The sequence below is a fragment of the Nanorana parkeri genome, unplaced genomic scaffold, assembly GCF_000935625.1.
Source record: "Nanorana parkeri isolate BGI_ZX_2015 unplaced genomic scaffold, ASM93562v1 scaffold2582, whole genome shotgun sequence".
NCBI lineage: Eukaryota > Metazoa > Chordata > Amphibia > Anura > Dicroglossidae > Nanorana > Nanorana parkeri.
In genome coordinates, this window is record NW_017308850.1 from 1 (window position 1) to 27,978 (window position 27,978).

At 42.7% G+C, this 27,978-nt stretch overlaps 2 protein-coding genes across 2 annotated transcripts in view; one reads left to right on the forward strand and one right to left on the reverse strand.

Moving 5' to 3' along the window:
* Window positions 1–56: 56 nt before the first annotated feature.
* Window positions 57–11,003, forward strand: CS (citrate synthase; the record flags this gene model as incomplete). Its single annotated transcript, XM_018573863.1, has 7 exons — window positions 57–200; window positions 407–595; window positions 4,870–5,069; window positions 7,192–7,321; window positions 7,407–7,508; window positions 7,582–7,791; window positions 10,811–11,003. Coding segments are annotated over 7 exons (1,146 nt in total), but the record flags the coding sequence as incomplete, so codon positions are not given.
* Window positions 11,004–19,337: 8,334 nt separating this feature from the next.
* The window catches only part of LOC108801957 (coenzyme Q-binding protein COQ10 homolog A, mitochondrial), a 42,629-nt gene continuing 33,988 nt past the window's right edge, over window positions 19,338–27,978 (reverse strand). Inside the window, exons 4-5 of the mRNA XM_018573861.1 lie at window positions 27,047–27,148; window positions 19,338–19,723 (exon numbers count right to left, since the gene is read on the reverse strand). Of these exons, the coding sequence (XP_018429363.1) occupies window positions 19,556–19,723; window positions 27,047–27,148 (270 nt within the window). The 3' untranslated portion in view covers window positions 19,338–19,555. The remainder of the gene's footprint in view (window positions 19,724–27,046; window positions 27,149–27,978) is intronic.

Consider the following 27,978-nt stretch of genomic DNA (forward strand, 5'->3'; position numbering starts at 1 on the left):
CTGTCTGTCTGTCTCTCGCTCTCTCTCTGTCTGTCTGTCTCACAATATAATTTTTTTTTTACTTTCAGGGTATTCGTTTCCGTGGTTACAGCATCCCTGAATGTCAGAAGCTGCTGCCCAAGGCTCCAGGGGGAGAAGAGCCGCTGCCTGAGGGACTCTTCTGGCTCTTGGTTACAGGAGAGATTCCCAGTCAGGAGCAGGTAAATGTGGAACACCGTTTCCCATAACCCATCACGTTGGAATGTTTTTTGAATTGATCAGACGCTGCACCCTGCAGAATAATGAATTTCCATGTATGATAGTTGCTAGTTAGACTTCCTCAGCTGCAATACTAGATTCCTAGATTTTATATGCTTGAAAATAGTGTCCCTGTTGCATGTAGTAATTTGTGAACCTTTTTTGCTAGGTGAATTGGATCTCCAAAGAATGGGCAAAAAGAGCTGCCCTGCCTTCACATGTAGTAACTATGTTGGACAACTTCCCCACCAATTTGCACCCCATGTCTCAACTTAGTGCTGCGATTACAGCACTAAACAGTGAAAGCAATTTTGCCCGGGCCTATGCAGAAGGCGTCCATAGATCCAAATACTGGGAGGTGAGTGCACTGGCATATTATACAGGCCTGCTACTGAGAGAATATTGTAAGTAGAGTTGTCCATTTCTATCTTTTATAGCTAATTTCACCACATGTATGTTATGGGCGGTGGTGTGGATGGACAATTCATCATTGTGGGTTTTTCTTGTGAGAAACAATGTGCATGTTAAAATTCTGACTTTAAGAAATCAATTTATATTTTGCTACATCATCGATTCCAACACATTTTAAAGCCTTAATTTGGCCATACACAATGCGAACTTCATCTGGTTTTTGATAAACCGATTAATATTCGCAGAGTGGGTGCTGCTGGCATCCCTCATTCAGCTGATCAAATGAGGTAGTCGGAAAATCTGGGAACGAACAGAGCAGGCAGCCAATCAGCTGCCGGCTCTGCTCTGGCATTCTGACAGCGGCCGGGGAGCAATGTCGGAACACAATGAAGACAGCGTTGATGGAGGAATCTGCAATATTTTAGCTCGCAGGTTGAACAAAGAAAATATTAGCTTATGGCCAGCTTTACTTTGGTTGCCATTTTATTACTTGGCAACCCAGGCACGGGACTACAATACTTCATCCTCTTGGTTTTTACAGGTGCATTAGATTGGAGTGTTGCAACTCAAAAGGGGTGCCTCAACATAAAATGCTGCCCACTAGTAGTTCACAAATATTAAATGCAGGGGGGAAAAAATCTTAAGAAGTTTAGTTTGTACCGTAAAATGCCGGCCAACCTTTAGGGGGAGACAGCTCCAAATAGAATCTGAGTTCCGGGAAATGGCTTGCTTTATTTGCAGTCTTTGCCTATTTCCTGCTCTTTCGGCTTTGTACCTGTTTAATCCTCCATGTCAGAATGTCCTTGCTTCACCTTGTACCAGCACTATAGTTATGTCGATGGAGGAGTGAAGAATTTCCAACTATGCCGTCTGTTCTCCACCCATCAATGTCCTTGGCTCAGTGACAATTCTGTCACACATTCACACAGTGATCTCCGTTGTCATGGCCTCAACACATGTTGTACTGAACTGAGATTGTGTGTGTGTGTGTGTGTGTGTGTGTGCGTGCGTGCTCCTCTTACTAGCAGAAAGGTAAATGCAGTGCAGAGAAAGCAAAGACATTGTAAATGTGAACCAGCCAGAGACACTCGTGACTTCCCAGTGTCAGGCAGACCTTGAGTTCTCACTGAAACAATCCCTCCCACATGCCTGTGTGTACATGTTCCAGAAAGGGCATGCAGAGTATTTAATGTATGTGCTGGGCTTCGAGCATGACGTGTGTTGTGTTGGACTACTCGACGCTGTTCTTAAAAGGACACATGGAAACTTTGTACAGTGGAAGCAGTCCAGAATGTCAGTACACCTAAATTGGTTTTCTATGCTAATTGACACATTCACATTTGTAATGTTAAGGTTGTTTTTTTCATTGTATTTTTTTAAAATCCCATATTTTTTTATAACTTTAAAAACATAAAGTCATAGTGTAAAGAATATAAAATAAGTTTGTCAGGTGCCTGACCTATAGAACTAAACTTGCAGCTTATCAAACCATTCTGCAGGGAAGAGATGGCTGCAAAGATCAAATAAGCAAACTACGATTTTAAAGTGTAGGGAGGACTCTCGTTCTGTTTTTGCACTGCCCCATAGGCATTAGATCATCACTCTGTCCAGGCCAAATAGGCCAGACTGGGAGACTGTTGCCTGATGCTTATCGGTCCCCAAACTCTGGGAAGTATCCTCCATGTAACCATTTGAAGTACGAGTATGAGCCTTGTATGGAAAGTGAAGGTCCATTCAGGTTTTAGCTTTCATTTTGTGACATAAAGGACTACTGGAGTTTGGTTACCATTAGCAGCACCTTCATTTCTACGTATTTCTATGCATAAGACACACCTGGATCACAGATATCCCTCAGCTTTCTGTTATGCCGGAAACTCGGAATGGCACATTGCCTTTTAAAACAGGATGAGCCATCTTAACTTTTGTATATTAAATACAGTATGACTTAGATTCTAATAGGTTCTTTGAGTAAAACCAGATCAACAAGCTTTGACCAGAACTGTTTTATAGAGGAGGATTCATTGGAAATCTGTGATCCCCAATTTGTATACAAAACAGAGTGGAATAACAAAGGAAAGGTGTGTACACTATGGCCATGTATAGTGTGTATCTAAACACAAGCAAAAATATAATATCTAGTAGCTCTTCAGCCCCGCTGGCTCTCAAAACACCTGAACAATGCCTGCAACCAATCAGCTTGTTTATGTATTTTGAGAGCCAGCGGGGTCGACTAGCAAGATACTGAAGCTTGGCCCAGTGGGAGATTCCACATAGTTTAGCGTAGATGGAGGAATCTGTTGCACTTTTTACATCTGACCATAGAAAGTCTGCAGATAATCTATAGGTGTATGACTAGATTTATTTTCCAACTTCCTTAAACAGACCAGGCAGTCCAACAGAAATGGCAATTAGAGGGTTGACACAAACCATATAAAATTGACTGGTGATTACAATGGTCAGCTTGTATTAACTTCTGTAAAACCTTTAACCCAAAAGAAAAAGAAAACTGTTGCTGTAACTGTTTAACACGTTCGCGACCAGTGACATACAGAGTACGTCACTGGCAGCGGGCCTGTTTAAACAGTGTCAGCCACCTGGACTCTGTTTACATTTGTAGAGCTGGCGACTGGCTTTACAATATAAACTATTCTGGCAACACAGCTACCGCAAGATTGCTTCCACGGGCAGGTAAACGGGAAAGGTGACAGTGAAGCTGGCCATACACCTTACAACCATCGCACGACTTTCGTTGTGCAATGGTTGTAAGGTAACTAAAATCTCGTAGGATCTGCCCATCTTGGGACAGGCAGATCGTACTTGCGATCATCGCAAGCCCTCCCCGCCAAGGGGAGGGCTTGGGATGATTCCAATGCTGAGCGGGCAGTGTGCGCTTGTGCACAACGGTCTGTTCGGCATTTGTCTTCCGAGCTCGCCACTAACCCGCCGAAAATCCTACGATTTTCAGCAGGTTTTCAAGCGTGCTCTTAAGACAAAAGACGTGCGACCGTACAGTAGAAACGGTCGCACGCCTTCCATACACCTGCCGATTATCGTGTGATACTTTGGTCCCCAAGTATCACCTTAAAGAGTACCTGTCACTGCCAATATGCGATCACATGGGGGACTTGTAAGTCCCCCTATGTGATAGCAATTAAAGTAAAATAAGAAAATATTAAGATAAAGAGATGTAAAAATTATTTTTAAAAATATTTTTTAAGTCCCCTGCCCGTGTGAGCATGCACATCATAACGTGAACACGTGTCGGGTGCGCCTACATACGAAATCGATGATCACGCTACACATGTTGGGTATTGCCGCGCACGCCAGTGAGAACAATAAAGGCCAATATTTATGCACATCTCTAAACTGATGGTTAACTGCAGGGGCTTTTAAAGTGTCGTTTATAGACTTTTTCGGGTACTGAATTTTGTTGTCGTTTCACAGACGCACACAATTTTCTACCTAAATATTTTATTTTAAAAAAAATGGGTATTTGGGGTATTTTTGTGTTTTGGGGCACTAAATTTAACTTAATTTTTGGGTTTGAAAATAAGTTGCACTAATATCATGCAATATAAAAATGTGCAACTGCCACCATTTTGTTGTACAGGGTCTTGGCTTTCAGAACATATATCATGTTTGGCGGTTTGAAGTCATTTTTAGGCCTAAAATGTGGATTGTTATATGGGTGACAAAAAACGGGGGGAGGGGTGGGGGGAAGGCCTCGGTCATTAAGGGGTTAAAAAGTTAGCTGGAGTTAGGATTTGATTTCTTAGTCAAGTATATTTAAATCTGGTGCATCTAACGGTACACCCCCCACTGCGTATGACAGTGCTGCTGTCCAAGGGTGGCTCCATTGCTCCTCCACAGAGTGGAGACACCCTAAGACAGAAGGAGTGTTACTGGCAGCCTCACCAGTGAAAATTAAGGGAAAAACAGAAGCAAATGCAGCAACTACATGTAATCATCAGTAAGCTGCAAATGTGCTTTTGGGTTTAGATGCACTTTAAAGTGTATGGAAACACAAACGGTGTACTTTTCTTATTTGCTCCCTTTTGGTCTGTTAAAGATATCAGTGAAAGCATTTTGTTATCTGTTTGGTAAGTGCAAACAGTAACCTGTCAATGTATCAGTTTCTTGCAGATCACCAGGTCATTTCTATACATTGTTGGTTACTTTTTGCCCACACAGACTCTAACTTTTGCTTTTCTTTGTCTGAAGTTGATATATGAAGACTCCATGGATCTGATTGCTAAACTCCCATGCATTGCTGCTAAGATCTACCGTAACCTTTACCGAGAAGGAAGCAGCATTGGTGCCATCGACACTAATCTGGACTGGTCACACAATTTCACCAACATGCTGGGTTACACAGACAAGGAATTCACTGAGCTTATGAGAATGTATCTCACAATCCACAGGTAAATAGTGGCTTAGACTGTTGGTAATTCTAAAAGCCTTCTGATCTCTCCTTGAGATGTTCTCAAACTGTCAGATTATTGCAAAAATGAAACCTGAATTTTAGATGACTTACCCAAGTGTTGGCTTGGTTTATATACACCGATCAGCCATAATATTATGACTACCCACCGAACATTCAGTAGGTCCCCCTTTTGCCACTAAAATAGCCCTGATCTGTCGATACATGGACTCCACTAGACCTTTGATGATATGATGTGGTATCTGGCACCAAGCCATTGGTAGCAGATCCTTTCAGTCCTGTAAGGTGGGAGGTTGGGCCTCCATGGATCGGGCTTGTTTTTTCAGCACATCCCACAGTTGCTCGATTGGATTAAGATCTGGAGAATTCAGAGGCCATGTCATAACCTTGAATTCATTGTTGTGTTCCTCAAACCATTATTGAACCATTTTTGCATTGTGGCGGTGTGGATTATCCAGCTGAAAGAGGCCACTGCCATCAGGAATTATTGTTTCCATTAATGTCTGTGCTTGGTCAGCAACAATGTTTAGGTAGGTGGTACATGTTAAAGTGAAATCCACATTAATGGCAGGAACCAAGGTTTCCCAATGGAACATTGCCTAAAGCATCATGCTACCTCCGGCAGCTTGCCTTCTTCCCATAGTCAATCCTGGTGCCATCTCTTCCCCAGGTAAGGGGCACAAATGCACCCGGCCATCCACATGGTGTAAAATAAAATGTGATTCATCAGACCAGGCCACCTCCTTCCATCGCTCCTTGGTCCAGTTCTGATGCCCACTTGCCACTGTAGGATCTTTAGGTGATGGACACAAGTGAGCATGGGCACCCTGACTGCTCTGCAGCAACACAGCCCCATACACATCAAACTGTGATGCACTGTGTGTTCAGACACCTTTCTATTAGAACCAGCATTCACTTCAGCAATCTGAGCTGCAGTAGCTCTTTTATTGGATCGGACTACATGGGCCAGCCTTCGCTCCCCACGTGTTTTGGCCGCCCATGACCCTGTCGCCAGTTCACTGGTTTTCCTTCCTTGGACCACTTTTGGCCGGTCCTGACCACTACAGACTGGGAACATCTCACAAGAGCTGCAGTTTTGCAGTTGCTCTGACCCAATTGTCTATCCATTCCAAATTGTCAGTCGCATAAGTTTACTTGCGGCCTAATATATCTCACCCGCTTGCCAGTGCCATTGTAACTTGATAATCAAACATTTTCACTTCATCTCTCAGTGGTCATAATGTTATGGCTGATCGGTGTATACTAAGTTGTATGTAGTTTGTATGACACCTGGAAATTTCACCAGCTTGTCTGGTATTTGTACAGTATTCACATACTTTGTACATACATTGTTGACATTGTGAACACAAAATGAAATGCTCAGCAGCTTTGAAAACTTGCTATCAGAATGCTGGAGACCAGCCAACATAATACTATGCAGCATTACCTGTCTGCGGTATTTGAAAGTTGTTCACCGAAGATAATCTGCACAAAATCTCTTCAAGGGCAGAGTTTTTCCATGTGCTTATGGAGGAGACTTGTTAGGGAAGATCTCTGGGCAGGTGGGTGTGCACATTGCTACTTACCTTGCCTCGAGAGATTTTTGCACAGGAGATTTAGTGTTTTAGAACTCTGCTCATTCATTTCCATCAGATTGATGATGTTTTTTGTGATCCGAGTCTTTTTTTTCTACAAATCTCTTTGTTTAGTTGGACTGATTGTAAGGGGAAGTGCGGTTGTAGATATAAGACGGCACCTTCCCTAACAGCCAGCTTGTCTCAGTGTGGCTGGTCTCAGATGACTGACCAGGCTTCATACAGTTGACTTGTTTTAGTTAGAATCTTGCATCATACCATTAAAATTATTGAGGTAAAGGGTTTTGTTTTTTTGGACATGAAAAAGCTTGATGTCAAAATATAGGAACTGATCATTGCAAACAGAAATCAACAGTGAACTTCCATTGTTCTGACTTCTCTAAAGTTCTAACTGTAATAGCTATGGGCCGCATTCACCATTGCTTAAAAAGTATGTTACACTGTGAAACTAGCTAGGAATGGATTAATGGAAGGTATTGCCTGACTTCTCTGACCTTCTCATTGCAGTGACCATGAAGGAGGCAATGTTAGTGCACACACCAGCCATTTGGTGGGCAGTGCTTTGTCTGATCCCTACCTCTCCTTTGCTGCTGCCATGAATGGACTGGCAGGTCCCCTGCATGGACTGGCCAATCAGGTATGCCTGAGAGCCTCTACGATCTGCATTAGGTAAAATGCTGGCTTGAGCATTGTTTCCATCCCTTGTCTGCTCTTCTTTTCAGGAGGTGCTGGTTTGGCTAACAGCCCTACAGAAGGACTTGGGTGGTGAAGTGTCCGATGAGCAGCTGAGAGACTACATCTGGAACACCCTCAATTCTGGAAGGGTTTGTACACATTCCATCTCTATTCTATATCCAGTGTAATCTGTTTCCTGCATCTAATCTGGTTTTCTGACAGGTGGTACCTGGATATGGTCATGCTGTGCTCAGAAAGACAGACCCACGTTACACATGTCAAAGAGAATTTGCTTTGAAACACCTTCCTAACGATTCAATGTTCAAATTAGTGGCTCAACTCTACAAGATTGTACCCAATGTGTTACTGGAGCAGGGCAAAGCCAAGAACCCCTGGCCCAATGTGGACGCTCATAGTGGAGTCCTTCTACAGGTAAGATTGAGCTAAGTTTGCTGCTTTCTTATGACCGTTTCCCATGGCCATTTCCTATATGTGACACGAGCAAGTGCCATTGTACATCAAATGTATGTAGTGATCACCACCTTTTTAAAGCTGACCTGCAGGCAAGGCAACTACATATATACATGAACTCATTAGCTGTTGGGTTGACAAAGGATAGCCTACTTCAGGACCTATGCTAACCTGTGAATGGACAAAGAAGGATCAGCGGCACACTGATTAGGTCATCACTCTGCTCTCCTTTCCTTTAAGCATGAAAATACGGAACATTAGGCAAAGCAATAGAGACCTAATATTTAGGGAACTTAAAATGATACTTTGCATGGAACTCGGGGAGATCTTTTTTAACTTGGTTAAAAAATTGTTTTGGGGTTTTTAAAAAAAGCCCCTCTCACACATGCAAACACGCAGGTCAGAGACATATGACAATTGATGATTGCGCCACGCATATTTTGTATCACTGTGCACACAGAGCAGTAAATCTCGGACCATCATTCACAGTTGACTCTAAATTGGGGAGCTGTGAAGGCTTTGAAAGTGTGGCCTATGGACAATTTTTGATTGCCGTAGTTTTTCGCTGTTTCACAGGTACACACAGCTTTGGGGCGCAACAAATTTGGTATCTATGTACTCGGTATAAACTCATCTTTTGCATTATACCAATACATTTGTTATTGTGTGTTTGTGCTCTAAAACTAATTTGAATGTATGAAAATATAAACCTTCAACCTTTTTTATGTTGTGACATAAAAAAAAGTGCAACTTCCACTGTTTTATTGTACAGGGTCTCCGTTTTAAAAGAAATTTAAAATGTTTGACGGGTTTTAAGTGAAATGTGCATTTAACGTGTGCAAAATATGGCTCAGACAGAGATGAGGTTAAACCAAGAGGGGTTTTTTTTTTTTTTTAAAAAGAGTAACTAACTGAAATCTTCTATGCAGCGTGGGGTATAGGGTCAGCACATTTTTGTGCCAAGGCAAAGAAACTTGCATGCATGGGATTTGCATCCTTGCGGCCCAGCCAATCACGACATTTAAAGAATCCAAACTCAGAAGAATATAGGGCATATTTGAAAGCGTCGGGAAGAGGACTACGGCCGTTGCATCACTGAGGGCCGACACTTTGCAACGCAAGTCTGTCATAATGTGCGAACATCCTGAACGTTATGGCAAAAGCTCCTGGGAGCCCAACAATGTGTATTGTTAGTATGGTTGTCCTGGTAAAATGACTTCCTCCCTGCTCTAGCAAACTTTACTGTGCGGCTCTACCTGATGCTTCACAGCCTTTGCCAAATAATCATCCCAGCTGGGTCCTCTGCTTGCCACAGCCCCATTCATTTCTATGCATGAGCCATACTCCATTGGAGAACTGGAGGCTGGATACTCATAAGTCATGTGACGTCAATGCATTGAAGATTTTGGGGAAGCTGTAAAGAACTCCCATTCAGTAATGTTAAGACCATCATTTAAACATTCAAAACAAACGGTTCCTGCAAAGAAGCCGCACTGTTACCTGTCTGTCCTTCCGTGAGTGTCAGATTCCTGAGCATACTCGCACATTATGGCAAAAGCTCCAAATGTTATAAGTTGCATTGTAGCTTTCAAGTATACCTATGGCCAAAATGCTTTTCTTCTTGGATCAGTAGTGGGGAAGGACTCATCCAAGAAAAGCTGGGCTTCATGGAAATCTATGGAGTTTACTTTACTTAGTTTAATGTATTGTGCAGGCTGTGGTAGGGAAGGGACTCCCAGTGACCTTACAATATGAGGGCACAGATGACATGATTCTTGATGTCTTTAGTATGTCCATTTATTGGCATATTGACCGCCTAGTCTGCTTCAGAACGGGAGACGAGATGAATAGTCTATATTTAGAGATCTTGACTCCTCATTCCAGACTACAGGAGAGTTTTTGTTTAGACCAGAGTTTGTATGTTGCAGCCCCTCTGAGCTCAGCTCTTTCTGCGTGCAACATGTGCATCTGTAAACAGCCTATTTGGTATCTTCAGAGTTTAGAGAATCATCATCTACCCTGAAGATTTCCGTGCACATCAGCTGTAAGACATAAAACGAGTATCTGCAACCTAAAGGGGGAGTTTCTCTTTGTTTGTGACCAATCTGTGTAGAAACCTGAATTGCCCTTACCCCTATCCAGCCACGGGGAGATTTTAAACGCATACAGCGCCACTAGTGAAATCTGTTTCTGTTGTATTCAGAACTGCAGAGACTTCTATATAGCTGTTGTAGTTGTACTTAAAGTCTAACGGGTGAAGAGTTTGGAGAAGGCAGGAGAAGTGACCAATCTAGAACAACATAGTTGACCTGCAAAGGGAGCTGAACTGGAGAATGTTGCCTGAGATTGTTCACTTCTCCAAACTCTTCACCCTTTTGTGAACAGACCTGAAAGTTTAACCTTCAGACCATGTTTCATGTTACACCCATATTTAGGGTGTAACATAAAACATGGTCACAGTATTCAGCTTCTCCAAAGCACCCCGTACCCCGCTGTTGTGAAACCACAGCAGAGGTACGCATAGATCTCAATGCAGCACAAGTGCAGTGACGATACATTGCTTACTTCCTCCATGAATGAAGGTCTGTACTGTACAGACATGGAGCTGGGGGAATAGTCTGCAGGAGCCCGTGCATTGTATTCGTAATGCTTTAGAGGCTCAAATGCAGAGAATTTAATAAATTCACTTTTTTGTCTTTTATTAATGTGTGCGTACAATTTTTTTTCCAAATGGTGGACTATTCCATTAAGTTCTTTGTAAACAGTGTCCAGCTAGTGTTATAAAGTTGTTGCAGAAGGTGGATTCACCTTTGTGTTACAGCAGTGAAGAATCTAATGTAGACGAGTCCATGTTAGTTGTTCCCAGTATACAATACCTGGAAACTAGCCATAATCAGGTTGTAAAATTGCTGGATCTAGAACATTTGCTCGGCTTCTTTTGTAAACCAGATTTGTATCTAATGTATGTTATTCTTTGCAGTATTATGGAATGAAGGAAATGAATTACTACACTGTCCTCTTCGGAGTGTCACGAGCACTGGGGGTTCTATCTCAGCTCATCTGGAGCCGGGCGCTCGGATTTCCACTGGAGAGGCCCAAATCCTTGAGCACAGACGGCCTTATGCAGCTTGTTAAGGCAAAGTCTGGCTAAAAGAAGAAAAAGAGAAAAATAAGAGGGCTTCCCCTATCCCGGAGAAGAGCCAATCAAAAGACAGTACACATTTTGTTTCTACAGACTGCTTTGCATCCCAATCGTCTCCTGAGCGCTGACAAGAAAACACTTCTGGTTGTTATTTATGCTGAAACATGTCATTTCCTCAACACTGTACTTCCCTTCCCTGTTGGAGAAGCCCAACTTCATTCTCCATCAGGAAAGGGTTCTTGTGCTGCCGGTAGGGATCAGACTAATGATTTCAGTCACACTAGTTGTTGTTAGCACCCTACATTTTACTTATTTATAAACCGGCTACAGTTCTGTATAGAACACAGAATGCAACCTTTTTCTTTAGGTTTCTAAGTTCCTACAAAACTGTGACAAAGCAGAGACCATGCAATTGGCATAGCATAGGGTGGTTTCATTTAGAATCCCTGTGACACCCTAACGTCACTGTTTTATCCAGTATTTACAAAGGAATACACATGCTACCACCAGCAACCACAGATCATACATAACACTGATGCCACACAAGTGTGTGTGTGTGGTCTTTTGTAAAGCAACCTATCTGAGGCATATCTTTATCACACATATATGGAAGCGGAATCATGCATTTATGTCACGGGTATCTCTGACTCCCTGCTGGCTGCTTTTCTGGGAATTTTTATTTTGTTTTATTGGTTTTATTATACGAAGGAATGTTCCCAGCCGACTTCACTAAATGACCAGGAACTGTCCAGCAGCAACACTTGCTGAGAGTATGCGCAGCTTTTATTCCTGGATTTGGTGTCCCTTGTAAAGCTTTTATTTCAGCTGTTTTTTTATGTATAGATTCCTGCCTATGCCTCTAGAGTACCTGTCATGTCATTGAATGTGTGAGCAGCATTTCTGTTTATTTTGTATGTTAAGGTAAAGCCACTGTGACTGAGATGACTGCGTTTACAATATGCTGTTTCTTAGCTTTTTTTTTTTAAGTAGCTTTTTTTCTTGTATGTGCTTCCTCGGCACAGCGCAGTGCTGAGCCCCGTTTTAGTTTTTTTAGGGGCTGCATAGAGCTACAATGTAAAATTGTACACACTTTTTTGAAAAACTTGATTTTAGATGCACACCCACAAGAGTCCTGTTTGGTTTTGCAGCAGTTGGGTGTAGTTGTCTTTGGCAATCAGGTTGCCATTTCTTTTGGCAGTATTTAACATGCAACCCATTCCTTCCAGGTAACTGACATCACAAGGAGCTGTCCCACACCGTGTGATACTAGTCTGTTAAAGCCATCCTCCTCGGCAGCACTTTTTTTCACCCATAAGCATACAAAAAGAAAGGGAATTAATAAGACTTGGCTCTATAAAATACACTCCTCCACCACCTTCTAACTGCGTGATTATTTTTTTCCAGCCCTTCTTGTTTGTGCAGGCAAAGACTGTGCAGATTACAGATGTTCCGATTCACAATAGACTTAAGGTTGTTCTGTATGAATGCAAAATAAATGTTTTTATTAACTACAGTCCGCATGTGCAAATCCTTAATGACCTTTTCATATAGACCATGAACATGTGGCAGGACATTTCTATATGTTCCTATAATGCGATATAACATACACTGTTCTTCTAGGATAACTGAACATTTCACTTCATTGGACTACTCTGCATTGTTGCGTCTTTTCTTACCTTTCCTGTTTTTCTAGGACAGAAGACTTCAATTGGAGACTTACCAACACCACCTCTCCCGGCCCCCCACTGCACATGCCGGTGTGCAGTCCATACATGGCACTTATCCGCCTTGCAGTCAGTAATGCACATAACACTCGCAACTGGCAGGCACTCATTGGTCAGCACAATCACATGAGAACACTGACAAATGCTTCTGAGCTGGGGACCAGGTCTCGGATGTAAATCGATTCTCATTGGTCAGTGTTGTCATGTGACTGTCCTAACCTGTGAGTGCTCGTCATTTGTGAGCATTATGCTAATTACATACTGGGGACTGTGACCCTACACTGGCTGGTTGGGATCACCCAGGTATGTGCAGCAGGGGCCAGGAGAGGTGGGGGCGGTAAGCTCATTTTCTCACATTTTGTGAGAAAGTAAACTTATCCTTTAACCCTTTCGGGGAAATATCTGGGGTCTAAACAGACCCCTGACATTTCCTTTTTGGAAATGAAATTGAGGACACAGAATGGGTAGAAGCCTCTGTAGTGAGTGCTACTCCCCATTCAGAAATTCATGAATGAACAGGAAGTGATGTAAATCACATCCTGTTTATTCATAACTGGGGACACATAGTACTATGTGTCCCCAGTTATTTACAAACATTGGAGTGACAGACGATCACTCCAGTGTTTGTCCTTCACACAGAGGATTGGTAAATATCACAGATATTTAAGGATCCTCCGCTCAGCCACGCACACAGCCGCTGTCATCCGGAAACTGACAGGATGACAGCGGCTGCTCTCATGCCATTCGATCACCGTGATCGAGTGGCTCGCCGGCTATTTATCCTCAGATTCCTTCGCCCATACAAGCGTGGGAGAGCAGCGGGGATCCAAGAAGCATGGAGCGGCTCCAGGCAGGGGGAGAAGGTGACGGATGCCGGCGGGCGGGGGATTTTGAGTTAATAGCTGTCATCAGTGGCTCCTCAGCTGCTGATGACAGGTATTATTTCAAAGGGGGCCATCGGGGGAACCGTTCTGCTATAAGCTCATGGTTGCTTTAGTGACCATGAACTTATATCAGAAGGAAGAAAGTCACCGATATAAGGCTTACTGAGCTGGCCAGCTGGAAACAGTTGTGTACCGCCGTAAGCCTTCCATCGGTGGCAGGGAAAGGGTTAAGGGCCATGATAGTCTTTCACGTGATGTATAGTGCAAATAGCCATTGCTGCAACATTTATAAATACATGCACTGTACTTTTAAAACACAGTGAAGGGAATTTATCAAAACTGGAGCAGTTGCCCATGGTTACCAATCAGCTTGTTTTATTTTTAAAGCTTAGCTCAACAAACTGGAGAGAAGCCGATGGCTTACTATGAGCAACTGCTACAGATTCTGCCTTCTCCAATTTTGATAAATAACTCTCTTCCTCCTTCACTAAACTTTTATTACACACAGGGACAGCAAAGTTACAAATGTACTTCCCCCCTCCCAATCGCTGTCATTACAGGCCCAGACCGATCTAACATGGTTTTAAGGCAGGCTCACAACATTTTTCCAGACCAGATCTGGAATAGATTTTTTTTCCTGTGTTTTTAGCATGATTTTGCCACGTTCTGGAGCTGGGTTTTTCCAGCTCAAAATGGGCTTTCAGGTGTTGTCACGTGTGTTTGCATGCATTTTGATGCAGTTCCATGCGTTGCAGTGCATACCAGACAAAATAAGATGATTACAGGGCTATAAAAACAAGGCTTCAATAGCAAAATATAGTAATATTGGAGTTATTCACCCAATTCTCATATTTTTGGATTTGTTGTTTGAAAGAAAAGTGTTCCATAAAGATTTAGCCTCATTGCAAGATATGAAACCTGTATTAGGGTCATACCATGTTTCTGCAAAGGCCACCATTGCATACACACAATTCCCTCCAACAAAGACTCTTCCTCATCAAGAATCAGAAACTGTCCAGATCTGCACATTTTAGGGCCAGCGCTTGCTGTTTCTTTGAGGCAGTTTCTTGCAAAATGCGTTTAAAACATACAAGAGGATTACAAAGCACCACCAAGTATGAACGCTGCTATGAGCCGAAAACCTTGTGCTGATGAAAGCTGCCGTTTCTCACCACCTCTTCTAAAATGTCTCGCCATCATATTCATTTGATGAAGCTTCTGTGCTTTTGTAGTCCTTCACTGGGGGGGAGAAGGAGTATGAGCTGCTTGTTTAATCCAGGTCAGTGAAACAATGCATGGAAGCATTTAGACCAGTTTGACAGCCAGGCAACTAGCATTTTCAGAGACAGGTCAGCAAAGCTGCCTTCTCTCAGTACAGGTCCTTTTACCTGTATATGTTGTAACTGGTGTGCAAGCAAGTGCCTATATTCTTACAGGTGCTGACTGGGGGTCCCCTCTAATACCAGAGGTGGCATGTTGGAACCACTGGGTGCAAAACCCCATAGGGGAATGACAATCATTCTGCCACATTTGCCAGGGAACGGGTACTACAGACCTGGTAGGTTTAAAAGTGAGCCAAACTTTTTTCTTTTTAAATAAAATATACTTCTTTCAAGAAACAATTGATAATAATCAGCAATTTTAACTTGGGACCTCAGGAACATCAGTTTTGCATGTTTTCTGTGGATAGTTTTACTGAATAGTGTAAGGTGGACTGTCTTTAATGGAACTTAACCAGACAGAAATGTTCAGAATGGTCTAAGCTGCCGCATGACTTTCCCCTCCGTTTGCCTGATATCATGTTTCTGTACAGTACGTCCTTCAGTACACGTACTTTGAGATCTAAGTATAGTTTCAGTGCTCCCCCGTACCGGCACTGGGCAGTCATGTATGAGCCAAGTGCTCTTCTGCAAATACCTTACCTTTGTCCCACTGCCACCTCTTTATCCCAGATCGTAGGGAAGGTTTTCTAGGAGTCATTTAGAAATCAAAATGTGAAGGGACGGTCCATACGTGTGTGTGTGTGTGTGTGTGTGTGTGTGTGTTACTAATACATATATGTACACACACACACTGAGTGGCCAGATTATTATGACCACCCCATCAGTACTTCGTTGGGCCACGAGATGACTCCACGAGATGACTTCGTTGGGCCGCCTTGTGACTCCACAAGATGTTGAAAGGTGATGCGAGGAATCTGACACTGCACTGTTGCCCTTCTGTTGCCTTGTACCAGTCTTGCCACTCTCCGTTCTGCCCTAACATTGACTAGTCGCTGACGGCCACAATTCGCACGTTCAGACCCAGATTTTCGACTGACAGTCCAGTCTTTAAACACTTTAACAACAGCTGCTCTTGAACATTTAACGAATTCTGCTGTTTTGTGATACTCGCTCCATGGCTCCGAGCGCCAACAATCATCCCACATTCAAAGGCTGTTAAATTGCGTTGTTTACCCGTATCTTCAGAAAAAAAGTCACTTCTACTGCCATGGTAAACAACCTGCTTCTTTATTTATAATTGTCTGGCCCTCTAGCAGCTTCAGCGCAAAATTATAGCTAATTTGCCTACAAACGTCAGGTGGTCATAATCTGGCCACTCAGTGTATATCCGTGTTCCCTATAACTTAGTGACAATTTTGCCATTAGTACGATCATGCTGTCTCCTATTGGTGGGACATCAGCACGGTGATGTGGTCAGTGTAGCAAGGCCTTTATGGGAACACTCATAAGATAAAGCTCAGCTCCAGTCCATAAAAATAGTACAACTGGGACTTCTGGACAGTGTGTATAAAATAGAAGATTGTTACACATACAAGAGACAACAATGCTAATAATTGCCAGAGGGATCTCAGTGAAATCTGAACATGAACAAATTCATTTAGAAACCAGATATTTCGGAAGTATGTCAGGTTCTGGATCCCATTAGTTGTACATGTTGTGCTTTGAATAATGAGATGTGCTCAGCTGGCCATACACTATGCGACTTTCAGCCCGTTCTTGATAAAGCGTCCCACAATTTGCATAGTGGGTGCCCCTGTCAGCATCCGGCATCACCATCAGAAGATTGAAGGAGCTGAACTGAAAATCTTCGGCCGAATGGCACTGACAGGCAAATCAGCTGCAAGGCACAGTTCAGGTATTCTGCCGCAGTCAGAATACATTGGAAACAGCTGGAGATTCCTCCATCCACGTGGCTTGCCATTGATAGATGAATCTGTGACATCTTTATAGTACAGTGTATGGCCAGTTTAACTTGAAGCACTCTGCGATGACGGCTAAGTGAGGACTAACTGCAGGTAATGCTGACATTTCTATTTTAAAGGGATCAGTGCAAAGCCACATCAGCACTGCTTGTACCGCTTCATTTAGTAAACTGTTATCACTGCTCCCTCAGTTCTTTTTGCATCATATGCTATGAAGGTAAGTATAAGTACCCCTATAAGAGGGCCAGGTTATGACAACTGATTTAGGGCAGATTCACACTTGCAGCACTGCACACGTACAGGTGAAACTCAAATAATTAGAATATCGTGCAAAAGTTCATTTATTTCACTAATGCAACTTAAAAGGTGAAACTAATATATGAGATAGACTCATTACATGCAAAGCAAGATAATTCAAGCCGTGATTTGTCATAATTGTGATGATTATGGCTTACAGCTCATGAAAACCCCAAATCCACAATCTCAGAAAATTAGAATATTACATGCAATCAATAAAACAAGGATTGTACATAGAACAATATCGGACCTCTGAAAAGTACAAGCATGCATATGTACTCAGTACTTGGTTTGGGCCCCTTTTGCAGCAATTACTGCCTCAATGCAGCGTGGCATGGAAGCCATCAGCCTGTGGCACTGCTGAGGTGTTATGGAAGACCACGGCTTGAATCATCTTGCTTTGCATGTAATGAGTCTATCTCATATATTAGTTTCACCTTTTAAGTTGCATTAGTGAAATAAATGAACTTTGCACGATATTCTAATTATTCGAGTTTCACCTGTATATTCCGTTCAAATGCAAAACACACCTAGCGTGACTAGTCAGTGTTCGTAAAATGAGTGTGGGTGCGTTCTCTCCATCCATTGAGGCCCATTTAATACTAGCATGCTGCTAAAGGGCAAAGCACCTCCCTAATAAACCAAAAAAAGACAGACATTCATTAACACATGCAAAAGGTATAAATGGCCCCAATCTGATATCCCCAAGACAGTTACCGTTTGAGCTCTCTGATAGAGCTGGAGCTGGGCTTGTTAGTTTTATTTTGGCAATATAAAGAAACGCGTCATTTTTTCCAAACATTTTATTGATGCTTGTCCCTGTTGTTGGTTTGTTTTTATAGCTCTATTACCGGTAAGCAGACATTCCATTAACTAAATATGACAGGAATAAAAGGACAGTGGCACATATGCTGGAGGTGAAGAAGAGCCAGCATATGTCTCACAAGGACATGGCTGGACGTGTCATCACATTAAAAGCAGACACCACCTCTGCTATAATCAGGGAGTGAGAGGCTTCAGGCAGAATAAATGTAGACAAGTGGTCCCTGTTCTCTCCTTGCACCTAGGACAAGGCAACCGAGCGTCACCGCTTTCTAAAACAAACATCAGAAGTTCTCCACCATGTTGCTTAGTCAGCCTTGCCACTATACAGGAAGAACATTCCCAAGAACCATTATTTCCAGGATGATGCTTTCATTCTGCAAGCTGTATGCTCAGGCAGCACCAGGAGGTGGATGGGCAGTATTGCACTCCTTTGTAAACAGCTTTGCCACAATCACACACAGCTTTCCATCTTCATTTATGCCTTTTAAGTCCAAGGTGAATGTTTTGTTTCCATGAATCCAATGTGATCACTGTACCTCAGCATGCATGTATACAATCATACCCTAACATTTACAGCATCACAATCATAACACAGGGCACCAAATCCTCGGTTTAGGTATAATCATTTTGCAGCAAGTTTTGAAGTCCCCAATCCCAACTGGATTCCATCTGCAGGCCCCAGACTGTACAGTATTGGGGTGTGGCAGGCTATCTCTACTAATCTAGTCCAGCACCATAGCTGAAACAGTCCATTTGGCACAAAGGCTCCCATGCCTCCCCCAGCATGTGGCACCCTACAGTTATAGCACCCTATTGCATAGATTGTCTTACAGAGGGGGGGATACCAGTCACAGTGTATTACATCCCTGTGTTACTGCAGTTTGTATCTGGTATAGGGTACAGCCACCATGCACACTCACTTCCTTTCAAAATAATCCAATTACAGTAGTTTAAAGACTCAAGAGCACTTTTTAAGGGATAATTGTGCAAGTATATTATGAACTATTGCAAAGTAGGTGGAAGATTGTAAATGCACTCGCTATGCCTTTTAATCTCAAGATTCAAGGGGGGCCAAGACAGATCCAAATTAATAAAATTCCATGATATGCACCAGAGCGGGCATGGAGGTGCTATGTGAACAAGCTGATTAAGGCTACTAGCAGTGCACTTGGCAGGTAAACCTGAATGCTGCACTGCAGAAACATAAAACGACTACCATAGTGTGCATATAGCCCTGCTCTCCTAAAGTGTGCCGTGTTAGGATAGGAGGAGAAAAGTCATTTCACCAACAACTACATCGCCCCTTCTCAGATATACTGGAGATTTGAAGTCAAAATAAAAGAACACACATAAAATACCCTCCTCCTCCGCCGCTGCAGCGTGCCCACCTCACTCCTCCCACTGGACACAGATGATAACTTATACATATATTTTTCAGCACTATCAGATGTGAAATTAAATAAATATTTGTTTAAAAAATAAACAACAAAAAATAAACCTAGGTGTGGTTCTGAGCTCTCAAGTCCCAGTGAGTGCACAAAGTTTTGAGACTCATGTTCAATATACATTATGTGGACTTTGGGTTGGCTGGGTTGGTTGGATGTCCTGTCACGGTCTCTCCCTTTGCAGTGTAGCCAGTATGTGGTCATCACGTTTGATGGATTTCGTGAAACATGAGCTCACGGGGTATTGGCGTTTCTGGACCATAAGTCTTCCCTGCCCGCCTCTCAAATGCCGCAACCATCTGCTTCACGACTTCATCAAAAAAGACGGTGGCCAGCTGGGAATGCAGCAAAGAACGAAACTCAAAGGATATCTGAAAGATTTAAAGAAAGAGTTTTGAGATTCACCTGATTTTTATAATAAAAACATTTAGGATAATTATGAACATGCAAAGGGCAATGATCATTCACAATACACAGCAACCAAACGTGATCACCTTATCAAAGATTGCTTATTTATGAGAATAAGGCCAAGCCCATTCACTAGCAAGTATCTTTAGTAGGTAGGTGCGGTGGATGCAGATGTTCATGAGGAAAGCATCGGAGACCCAGATTGCAGTGCAGACTTATCAGAACCAGGTACAGGCTGATGACATAAATGCTTCAATAGACCTTTGCAAACACAAGGTTCCATAAGACACTTGGTACAAAGCAGGAATGCACAATTATTTTTGTTGCTCACATGTACAAGGTCTGAACTTGTGACAGTGATTGTAATTATTATTAGGAAAACTAATGAGCACTAAAAACCCTAAATAGGTCAATACATTCCTCTCTAAATATCTGTCACTAGCCTCTTCAATAAAACCGTACTGAAAGGTCAAGACAAACTCCTCCCCTTATAGAAGCACAATTTGTGGCCTTTACTACAGTTGAGCTCAGTTGCCACCCCCTGTTCAGTGAGTGCACTTGGGGTAGTGGTGTGTCAGCTGCAGGGCCGCCACCAAATTCCTCTTTTCACCCCCTTCAGGTGCCCATACACCTATCTATTATTGTTCGGAAATCATCCACAAATGGTCTTTCGAACGATAATCGGTCAGCTGATGGGAACCGAAGGTTTTTTTTCACTGTACTCCTGGCTAAATTTCGTCGATCGATCAGGCTGGAAAACATTTTTCAAATCGTATGAAAGAAATTGCAACATGAACACTGCACATGCGCAAACGAAAATCCGTACTGTCAAATCGACAAAATTCGGTCAGTTACTATTGCTAACGAACAATAATCAAAAAATCGACATTGGTATGTGCTTGATGGGGTATTCGAGTGGAAATCTAACGACGGTGAGGGCATGAAACAAATAATCGATAATGGCCAGCTTTAGTCATTTTATGGGCACTATGACCCGGGTCTACACAGTATTTATTGTGTGCACATCACTCAAAGATCATCTAATGATATATAGTACATTCCATTTCACAAATGAAAATGGACATTACTAACAAAAGTTCTGTTTCTTTTAATCCATGTCCACACTTCTACATGAATAGACCAGGCCCCCTGCACCATAACAACCAGTGACACTGTGTGGCCCGGCCACCAGCATCCTAGCACCAATGAACAGCAAGAGGGAGTGGAAAAGGGAATCCCACATGCCCCCTCCCCCTGCGTCCCTAGTGATGACGCTGGTCTATTCATCTCCTTGCTAGTTGTGTGATCAGACAGCGATGTGGGAAAGGGAGACGCGCTGACAACCACACTAGGCTTAATGAGTCACCAATAAAATTCAGACTTTCAAGGCAGGTTTGAATGTGACTGGTGGCTGTGAGAAATGTATTTTGTCAGGCATTCTGCATATAAGAGAAAAAGCTTGAAGGGGATGAGTTTGTGATTAACCCTTACACACAGATAAGCAAAAGGGATCCTAGATTACCAGATGACCGGCACAGGAGCTGCAAGGACTGGTAACCAACAGCTATACATTTTTACTCCAGAAATCCTAGTTGCCTGGCTGTTACACTTTTGTTTTAATATTCGTAAAATGTGTGAAACAAGTATGACTACCTGCATACTTCTTACTGGCCAGTAAAGCAGAAATATTTTTAGTAGTGGGTCAGAATGACAAGGTAATTGGCAATTTCATAAGGAGGTCAGTGATGGCAGGCCTTTGATTTCTTTTAGGAAATGTAAACTTTCAATATCCAAGATAAAACAAACTGACTGACAGCCTGATTGATCAACAGGCAGTTAAACACAGTCTAATCTGCTGCAACAACTAGGGATGCACCGATACTAGATTTTCGGCATCAAGTACGAGTACCGATATTTATATTCTGGTACTCGCTGATACCAAGTATGGATAACTGTACTTCCGCTAGCATGGAGCTGGCTTCCCGGGCAATCAGGAAGCCGGGCGGCGATGCCTTGCTTCTTGATTACCTGGAAAGCTCCATGTTGATTGGCCAGGAAGCCGGCTTCCCAGGCAATCAGGAAGCCGGGAGACTGGTCATTACCCGCTGCCAGGCTACCTGATCGGCTTTATGCCGTTTGGCCAGCTCGATGCGGATTGGTAGTCAATTAATCTGCGCTAATGGAAGTCAATCAAGAAACAGAGGTTAAAAGCTGCTACACAAAGGCTATTGCCTCAATCAATCCTTAATAAACTGTACATCGCTAAAAACCTGCACAGCTAATCAGGAAGCCGGCAGCAAGTCATTACCCACCGGCCAGCTTCCTGATTGGCCTGGAAACCAGCTCCATGTTCCCTTGCTGCATTTATGGTCAGGGGAAATCTCCCTCTGACCGGAAGTTCCGGTATCGGGGAAGGTATCGGAGCATTTGGGAGAGTAAGAGTACTCCCTAACAACAACAGAAAATAATATACTGTAGGATTAGGCAAAAAGCGCAGAAGAGAAGCAGAAATCTGCAGAGACCCTGGCTGAATTCCAAGGATAAAAAGAAGAACACATATTGAAGTAAATCCTAAATCAGATCACCAGTTTTCTCATATCATCCAGAAGTGAAGGAGGTCTGATGAGATCAGTGGCTAACAAAAGGTCAGCGTAGTAACACAAAAGTATTATACCTGCCTCTTGGGCCAATAACAAGGCAGTTAGAATCATCTTAGTCTATTTTATTTAAATTCTCAGAGTTTAACACAAGACATTTGATAGGATTAATAACCATCTCTGCCTAAAGGCCCTACTGTGGATGATGGGATATACTTTAACATAGAGGGATCTAATATACTAAGTGGAGGAGATAGCAGCACAAAAGTTTCTCTGCTTTATTAAGAATGCGCGTACAGGATAAGTACAGAGATGGAATTCTGCCCCACAGCATAAGATCATGACAGTCATGTTTATGCATGTTGTTCCATGCACCATCCTAATGAAAGGAGTTGTGCAGTGCTTGTGATCCTGGTACAAATCTACACTTTCTGACCTCCTAGATGTCTTCATGCTTTGTGGAGAGTCACCCATACCTTAGTTTATAGTTGAACAGTGCCAGTCCCAGAAATGGGCCAGTTTTATGGCCATCATACAGAAGAACTTTAAGAAGACATGTCCAGTAGCTTTCAAAACATCCAGTCTCTGGATTATACTTTCTTAATCTGGTCTCTGATCGCAGGATTCTTTCAAAGAGGAAGGACACAAGAACTCCACTTTCATGGGATAGTACTTAGACCTCTTCAGATTTATTGACCAATTTCAGAAATAATGGGATGCATCCAAGCAAAAGGTTGGTTTCAGTGTGAAGCATCTCCTACATGCAGTACACCAGATATAAGAGGACTCCACTCCAAACCATCCTCTCATGACAGCTTGCAGTGCCAACGGTAGACTTATTGCTGAATATAGAGATTCTCTACCCCTGCTTCCCTTTTGCTGCTTATTATGTGTGCTATTTATAGGTTCAGCAGAAACGTTCCTGCATTCTCTCAGCCATGAAATGTCTAATAAACCTTTTCCAGGATTGAAACTCAGGAAGCTTAATTGTTCTTAACCAAATAAAGACTTGAAGCAAGATCTGACCGACAGGATACTTACAGAACACCTCAATGACCCAAGTAACCCTATGTGCCAAACAGGATTAGTGTCCTGTAACCCTAGTGTGCCAAACTTGCTGCAACACTGAATCAGAGTATTCCCTTCTAGGAATAAGTAACAATCAGCATCAATTGAAGAAGGACTGCTCTTGTCAGACCAAACTGTTAACATTCTAGGAGGAAGTAAGCAGTAACCTACATAGAAGGGCAGTAGACATGATTTATCCAAGTATTCCAAAGCCATGTGACACTATACCCCACAAACCCTTCATTTGTAAATGAAGAACCATGAGGAAGAGGCAAGAGTGTGTAAATGGACAGAACCCTGGCTTGGGGAACTGGTTCAGATAACAGTGGTAAATGACTCAGCCTCTGAATGAGCTAAGGTGGCGCATGCTGTGTGTCCCAGTGATCTATCTTGGGGACATAACTTGTTTATAAATGACTTTGAGTTTGGAATTCAGATATCAATTTCTGTATTTGCGCATGATCCAAAATTATGCCGGGAAATAACTACAGTACAGGATGTAGTAACATTACAGGAAGATCTGAATAAAATGACGTGAATGGGTGGAGATTTGGCAGATGAGGTTTAACATTGAAAATTGGAACGTTATGCATTAGGGTGCTAAAAACTTGCAGGAACGATATTAGGAGGGGTTACACTGGGAGAATCAGTGATGGAAAAAGAGTTGGGGGTCCTGGTGGACCATAGGCTTAGCAATAGCAATACCAGGCTGACGTCAAAGCAAGCAGAATACCAGGCGAAGGAACGATGGTGTATTTCGACTTTTGCAGCCAAATTGGATTAGCATCTACTTTATATTTGTTACAGGTTTAGTTTCTCAACACATAACTTTAAAAAATATATATAAAAGTTGCAGCTTCCCTTATTAGATGTTCTTAATGCTAACTCCAGGACTGAAAAATCCTGCTTAGTTCTGTATGGGGGGAGTTTTGTTTCAAATATTGAACCGTCTGTACTGTCAGTTTTCATTATCACTTGTAAACCAGATGCGGGCCCTGAGACATTGCATGTTAATGGCAGGGAGCTCAGTCTGTCCTTCGGAAACTGTCTGTCCTAATAGAAATACCGTTACTGGAATTGAGAGAGAAGGTTGCAATGGCCTGCAAAATACAGACATTCAAAAGGTAAGAAACATTTTTTATAAAAGAGTTTTTAGGTAAGCTATGTAAATAGGAACACTAACATTACAGGGGTTTTCTCAAATTTGGCTGCAAAAGTGGATTGCACAGCCTCCATTAGAAAGGCTACCATTTCCTTCTGTTTTTTAGGCGAGACAGCTGACTGAACTTTGGCTGGCAGAGTCTACTCCTCTAAGGAAAGTAGAGACTGAGTGTCTGACAAGAGTCCTCTCAGAGGACCCCCAACAGATTCTGCAGGGGAAAGCAATGGTGGGCATTTTAACTCCCTGCAGTCAGGGGGGCTACAAGTTGCACCAACTAAAACATAAACCTTGCCTAACAGAGGAAAACACCTTTGATGTAAAACAGGAAGAGGGAAAGCTTAGAAACTGCTGCTGGTACAGACAATTCTGACTGAGTTCTGCAAGACGCAAGTACAACTTTCTCTGCACTAAACGCGACCATTGTTCTCTGCAGCACTGACAGGTAAACAGCGTCAATTTTACTACTGATGCAATCAGGTCTAGGCTCAGTTTAGGGGTTTGCAAATTATAATATGCAAACACAAATTCTGGTCAGACACTGCAAGAACCAAAAGGTTTACAATTTTAGTTTGAAAGTCTGAAGAAAGATCGACTAATACATTGCTGGCCTTAGGTTAGGCTAGTCATTAATGGGCAGATGACATCTCAAAAACCATAGGCTTGGAAACATCTACCAGTCCTCGAACACTGGGCTTGGTCCCAGTACATATGACTTGCCCGTGGTGCGTACACACGTGTCAATAAGAACAAAGAATAGAAAAGTCCACACTGCACATAACCACATGGTCATAAAGGAACAATGACTATGTGGCATCAATGGCATTGGAGATGCAATCAGAGATAGATTCCAAGATACAAAAAGATCTGCAGCAAGTACTGTGAAACCTTTTTTTATTTTCAAAACATACCACTAGGGATGCACCGATACCATTTATTTTCAAGACCAAGTACCAAACCTTTTCCTCAAGTACGCGCCGATACATTTCCAAAACAATATAGACTAATGATTTTAGGACAGTGGTGGAGCACCAAGGTCCAGTCCCAGCTGCAAACGCTGCAACCCTGGTAGTTCCGACACTGACTCCAAGGTGTAGAGGGACTACAAATCTCAGAAATACATTATACAGCAATACAGAATACCACCAGCTACAGCGAACTACAAATCTCAGAAATACATTATACAGCAATGCAGAATAATACCATCAGCTATAGAGGGCTACAAATACCAGCAATAGATTATACAGCAATGTAGAACAGTATGAAGTTATAAACTCTGGGTCTCACCAGGGCATCTTGCGGGTCTCACCATGGGCTGTGCAGGTGGCTGAGTGCGGCGGGAAGGAGAAGGAGGTGGAAGATGTGCGGGCCAGCAGTGTAAACAGCCGCAGCAAGGTCCACAGAAAGCGCGAGACCTTACAGCAAATACAGACTGTATTTAAAGGAGAACTATGAAGTGAGTGCTTTTCACTCACCTCATAGTTCTAGCCGACCTGTGACAATGAGACTGTCACAGGTCGACTCAGTAGATTGGGAGGTGAGCGAACACATACCGGCGTTCGCTCACCTCTCGATCCTGTCACGGCTCTCTGCCGTGACAGAGGAGGGGCTGGAGTCCCCCCTCCCCGCTCTGATCCTCCAGCGCTGACTGGCGGAACAGACAGGGGAGGGGGCGAGTACAGCTGGCTCTGCCTCTAGATAGGCAGAGCCAGCTGTCACACAGCTGGGTGGATCCTGACATAATTGTCGGGATCCGCTTCAGCTGCGTCGTCTCAGTATACCGCGAGCTGTAGCTGGCGGTATACTTAGCTTAGGGTGATGGGAGGATGCTAGTTTGTGTCCTCCCGTTACCCTGAGAACTATGGGGCAAAGCCCTAACCCCATAATTCTCCTTTAAACATTTAAAGTGCCGGTATCAGCGCTTAGTATCCGGCCATTTTTACGAGTACTCATGAAAATGCCCAGTATCAGAACCATAACAGATACTGATATTGGTGCATCCCTAAATACCACCTATGGCATTTCAGGGCCATGCAGAACCTCTGTATCAAGGTGACCCTTTTATCAAGGTCTGTGCGGCCTAAAAACACTATTCATGGTATGTTGTAAAAGTAAACGTCACACTACTTGCTACAAATCTTTTCATGTTCTGACATCTATCAATGAGAGGAGAGGGATCAGTTCTGTCTCACAGATGAGGAATCTCTGTGAACAACAGCAAACACTTCTGACATCAAAATTACTTCTTAGCATTCCCCTTGAGTGACCCTAAATGGCCCAATGTGCGAAAGAAGATTAAACTGGGCTGTTAAATTAGGGGTGGGATTTGGGAATGTACAGCCACCTTTACATTGCTTATTTTGTGGGAAAAGAAAGTCTCCAGAGTGGCAGCCAAGATTTATCCCGACATAAAACCAGTGTTGCCCTTTACAATAAGGTTAGAACTATGAAATAACACATACCGAAAAGTCTACAGTGCAGGTACGGGGATAGCCAGGGATGCCAGGACTAAAGCGCCAAATGGTCTCCAAATGGTTGAAAAGTCGACCATCAGTACAGATAGCCTAGAAACAAAACAAAAAAAGTTACATTATTCTCGGTAGTCAACTAAGCAATATATTTAGATGCATATCCCGTCAAGCCTTTTTGATTAATATTGGACTGAATAGGAAAAGATTAGAACCCGACAGGTTTTTACAGATATGCAGTGCTCTGTAAGAGAGCCTGTACCTTACTTTATATTCCAGTGGCAACCATTTTTCCAAACAAGAAATGAGGGAAAATCTGCCACAAGGACAGAGAAAGTAGGAAAAAGCTGGTAGGGGTTCCAGCCTTCCTCTACTCCTAATAAATAACACCAAACAAGCAGGATTGTTTTTAGGGATATTTCAGGTGCTACAATGGTAACTTACACATATACACAAAGAAACAGATTCCATTTCAGTTTTATTTATACAAAAGTAAAAAAAAAAAAAGAAGTGGACCCTTAGCCATATCTTTAAAATAACAAAAAACACCATTAGAAATGTTTAGTAATGATAATCTATAAAACACATACTTCTACATAATTGCCGGCTTTGTATTCTCTGCATATCTTAATTTCTCGTTTCTTCCCCAGTCTTCGGACAGTGTACATGTTTACTAAGGGCAGATTACTAGCTCTCCTGTCACTTCCTGGCACATGTGACTAGGACACGTGACCATGCACATCATCTCAGGGGAAGAAAATGCCTTTCCCCGAGATCTCGTGAAATTACAGATGAGATTTCTCAGCAATGCTCTGCTGATAAGGCAATCCCAGTGTGCATTGATTTGCCAAACTGAAGTCATTTTGCCCTTTCAAAGCAAGAAGTGAATGCTCTGCAAGTGGAAGTATTTCAAAATCACAGCATTT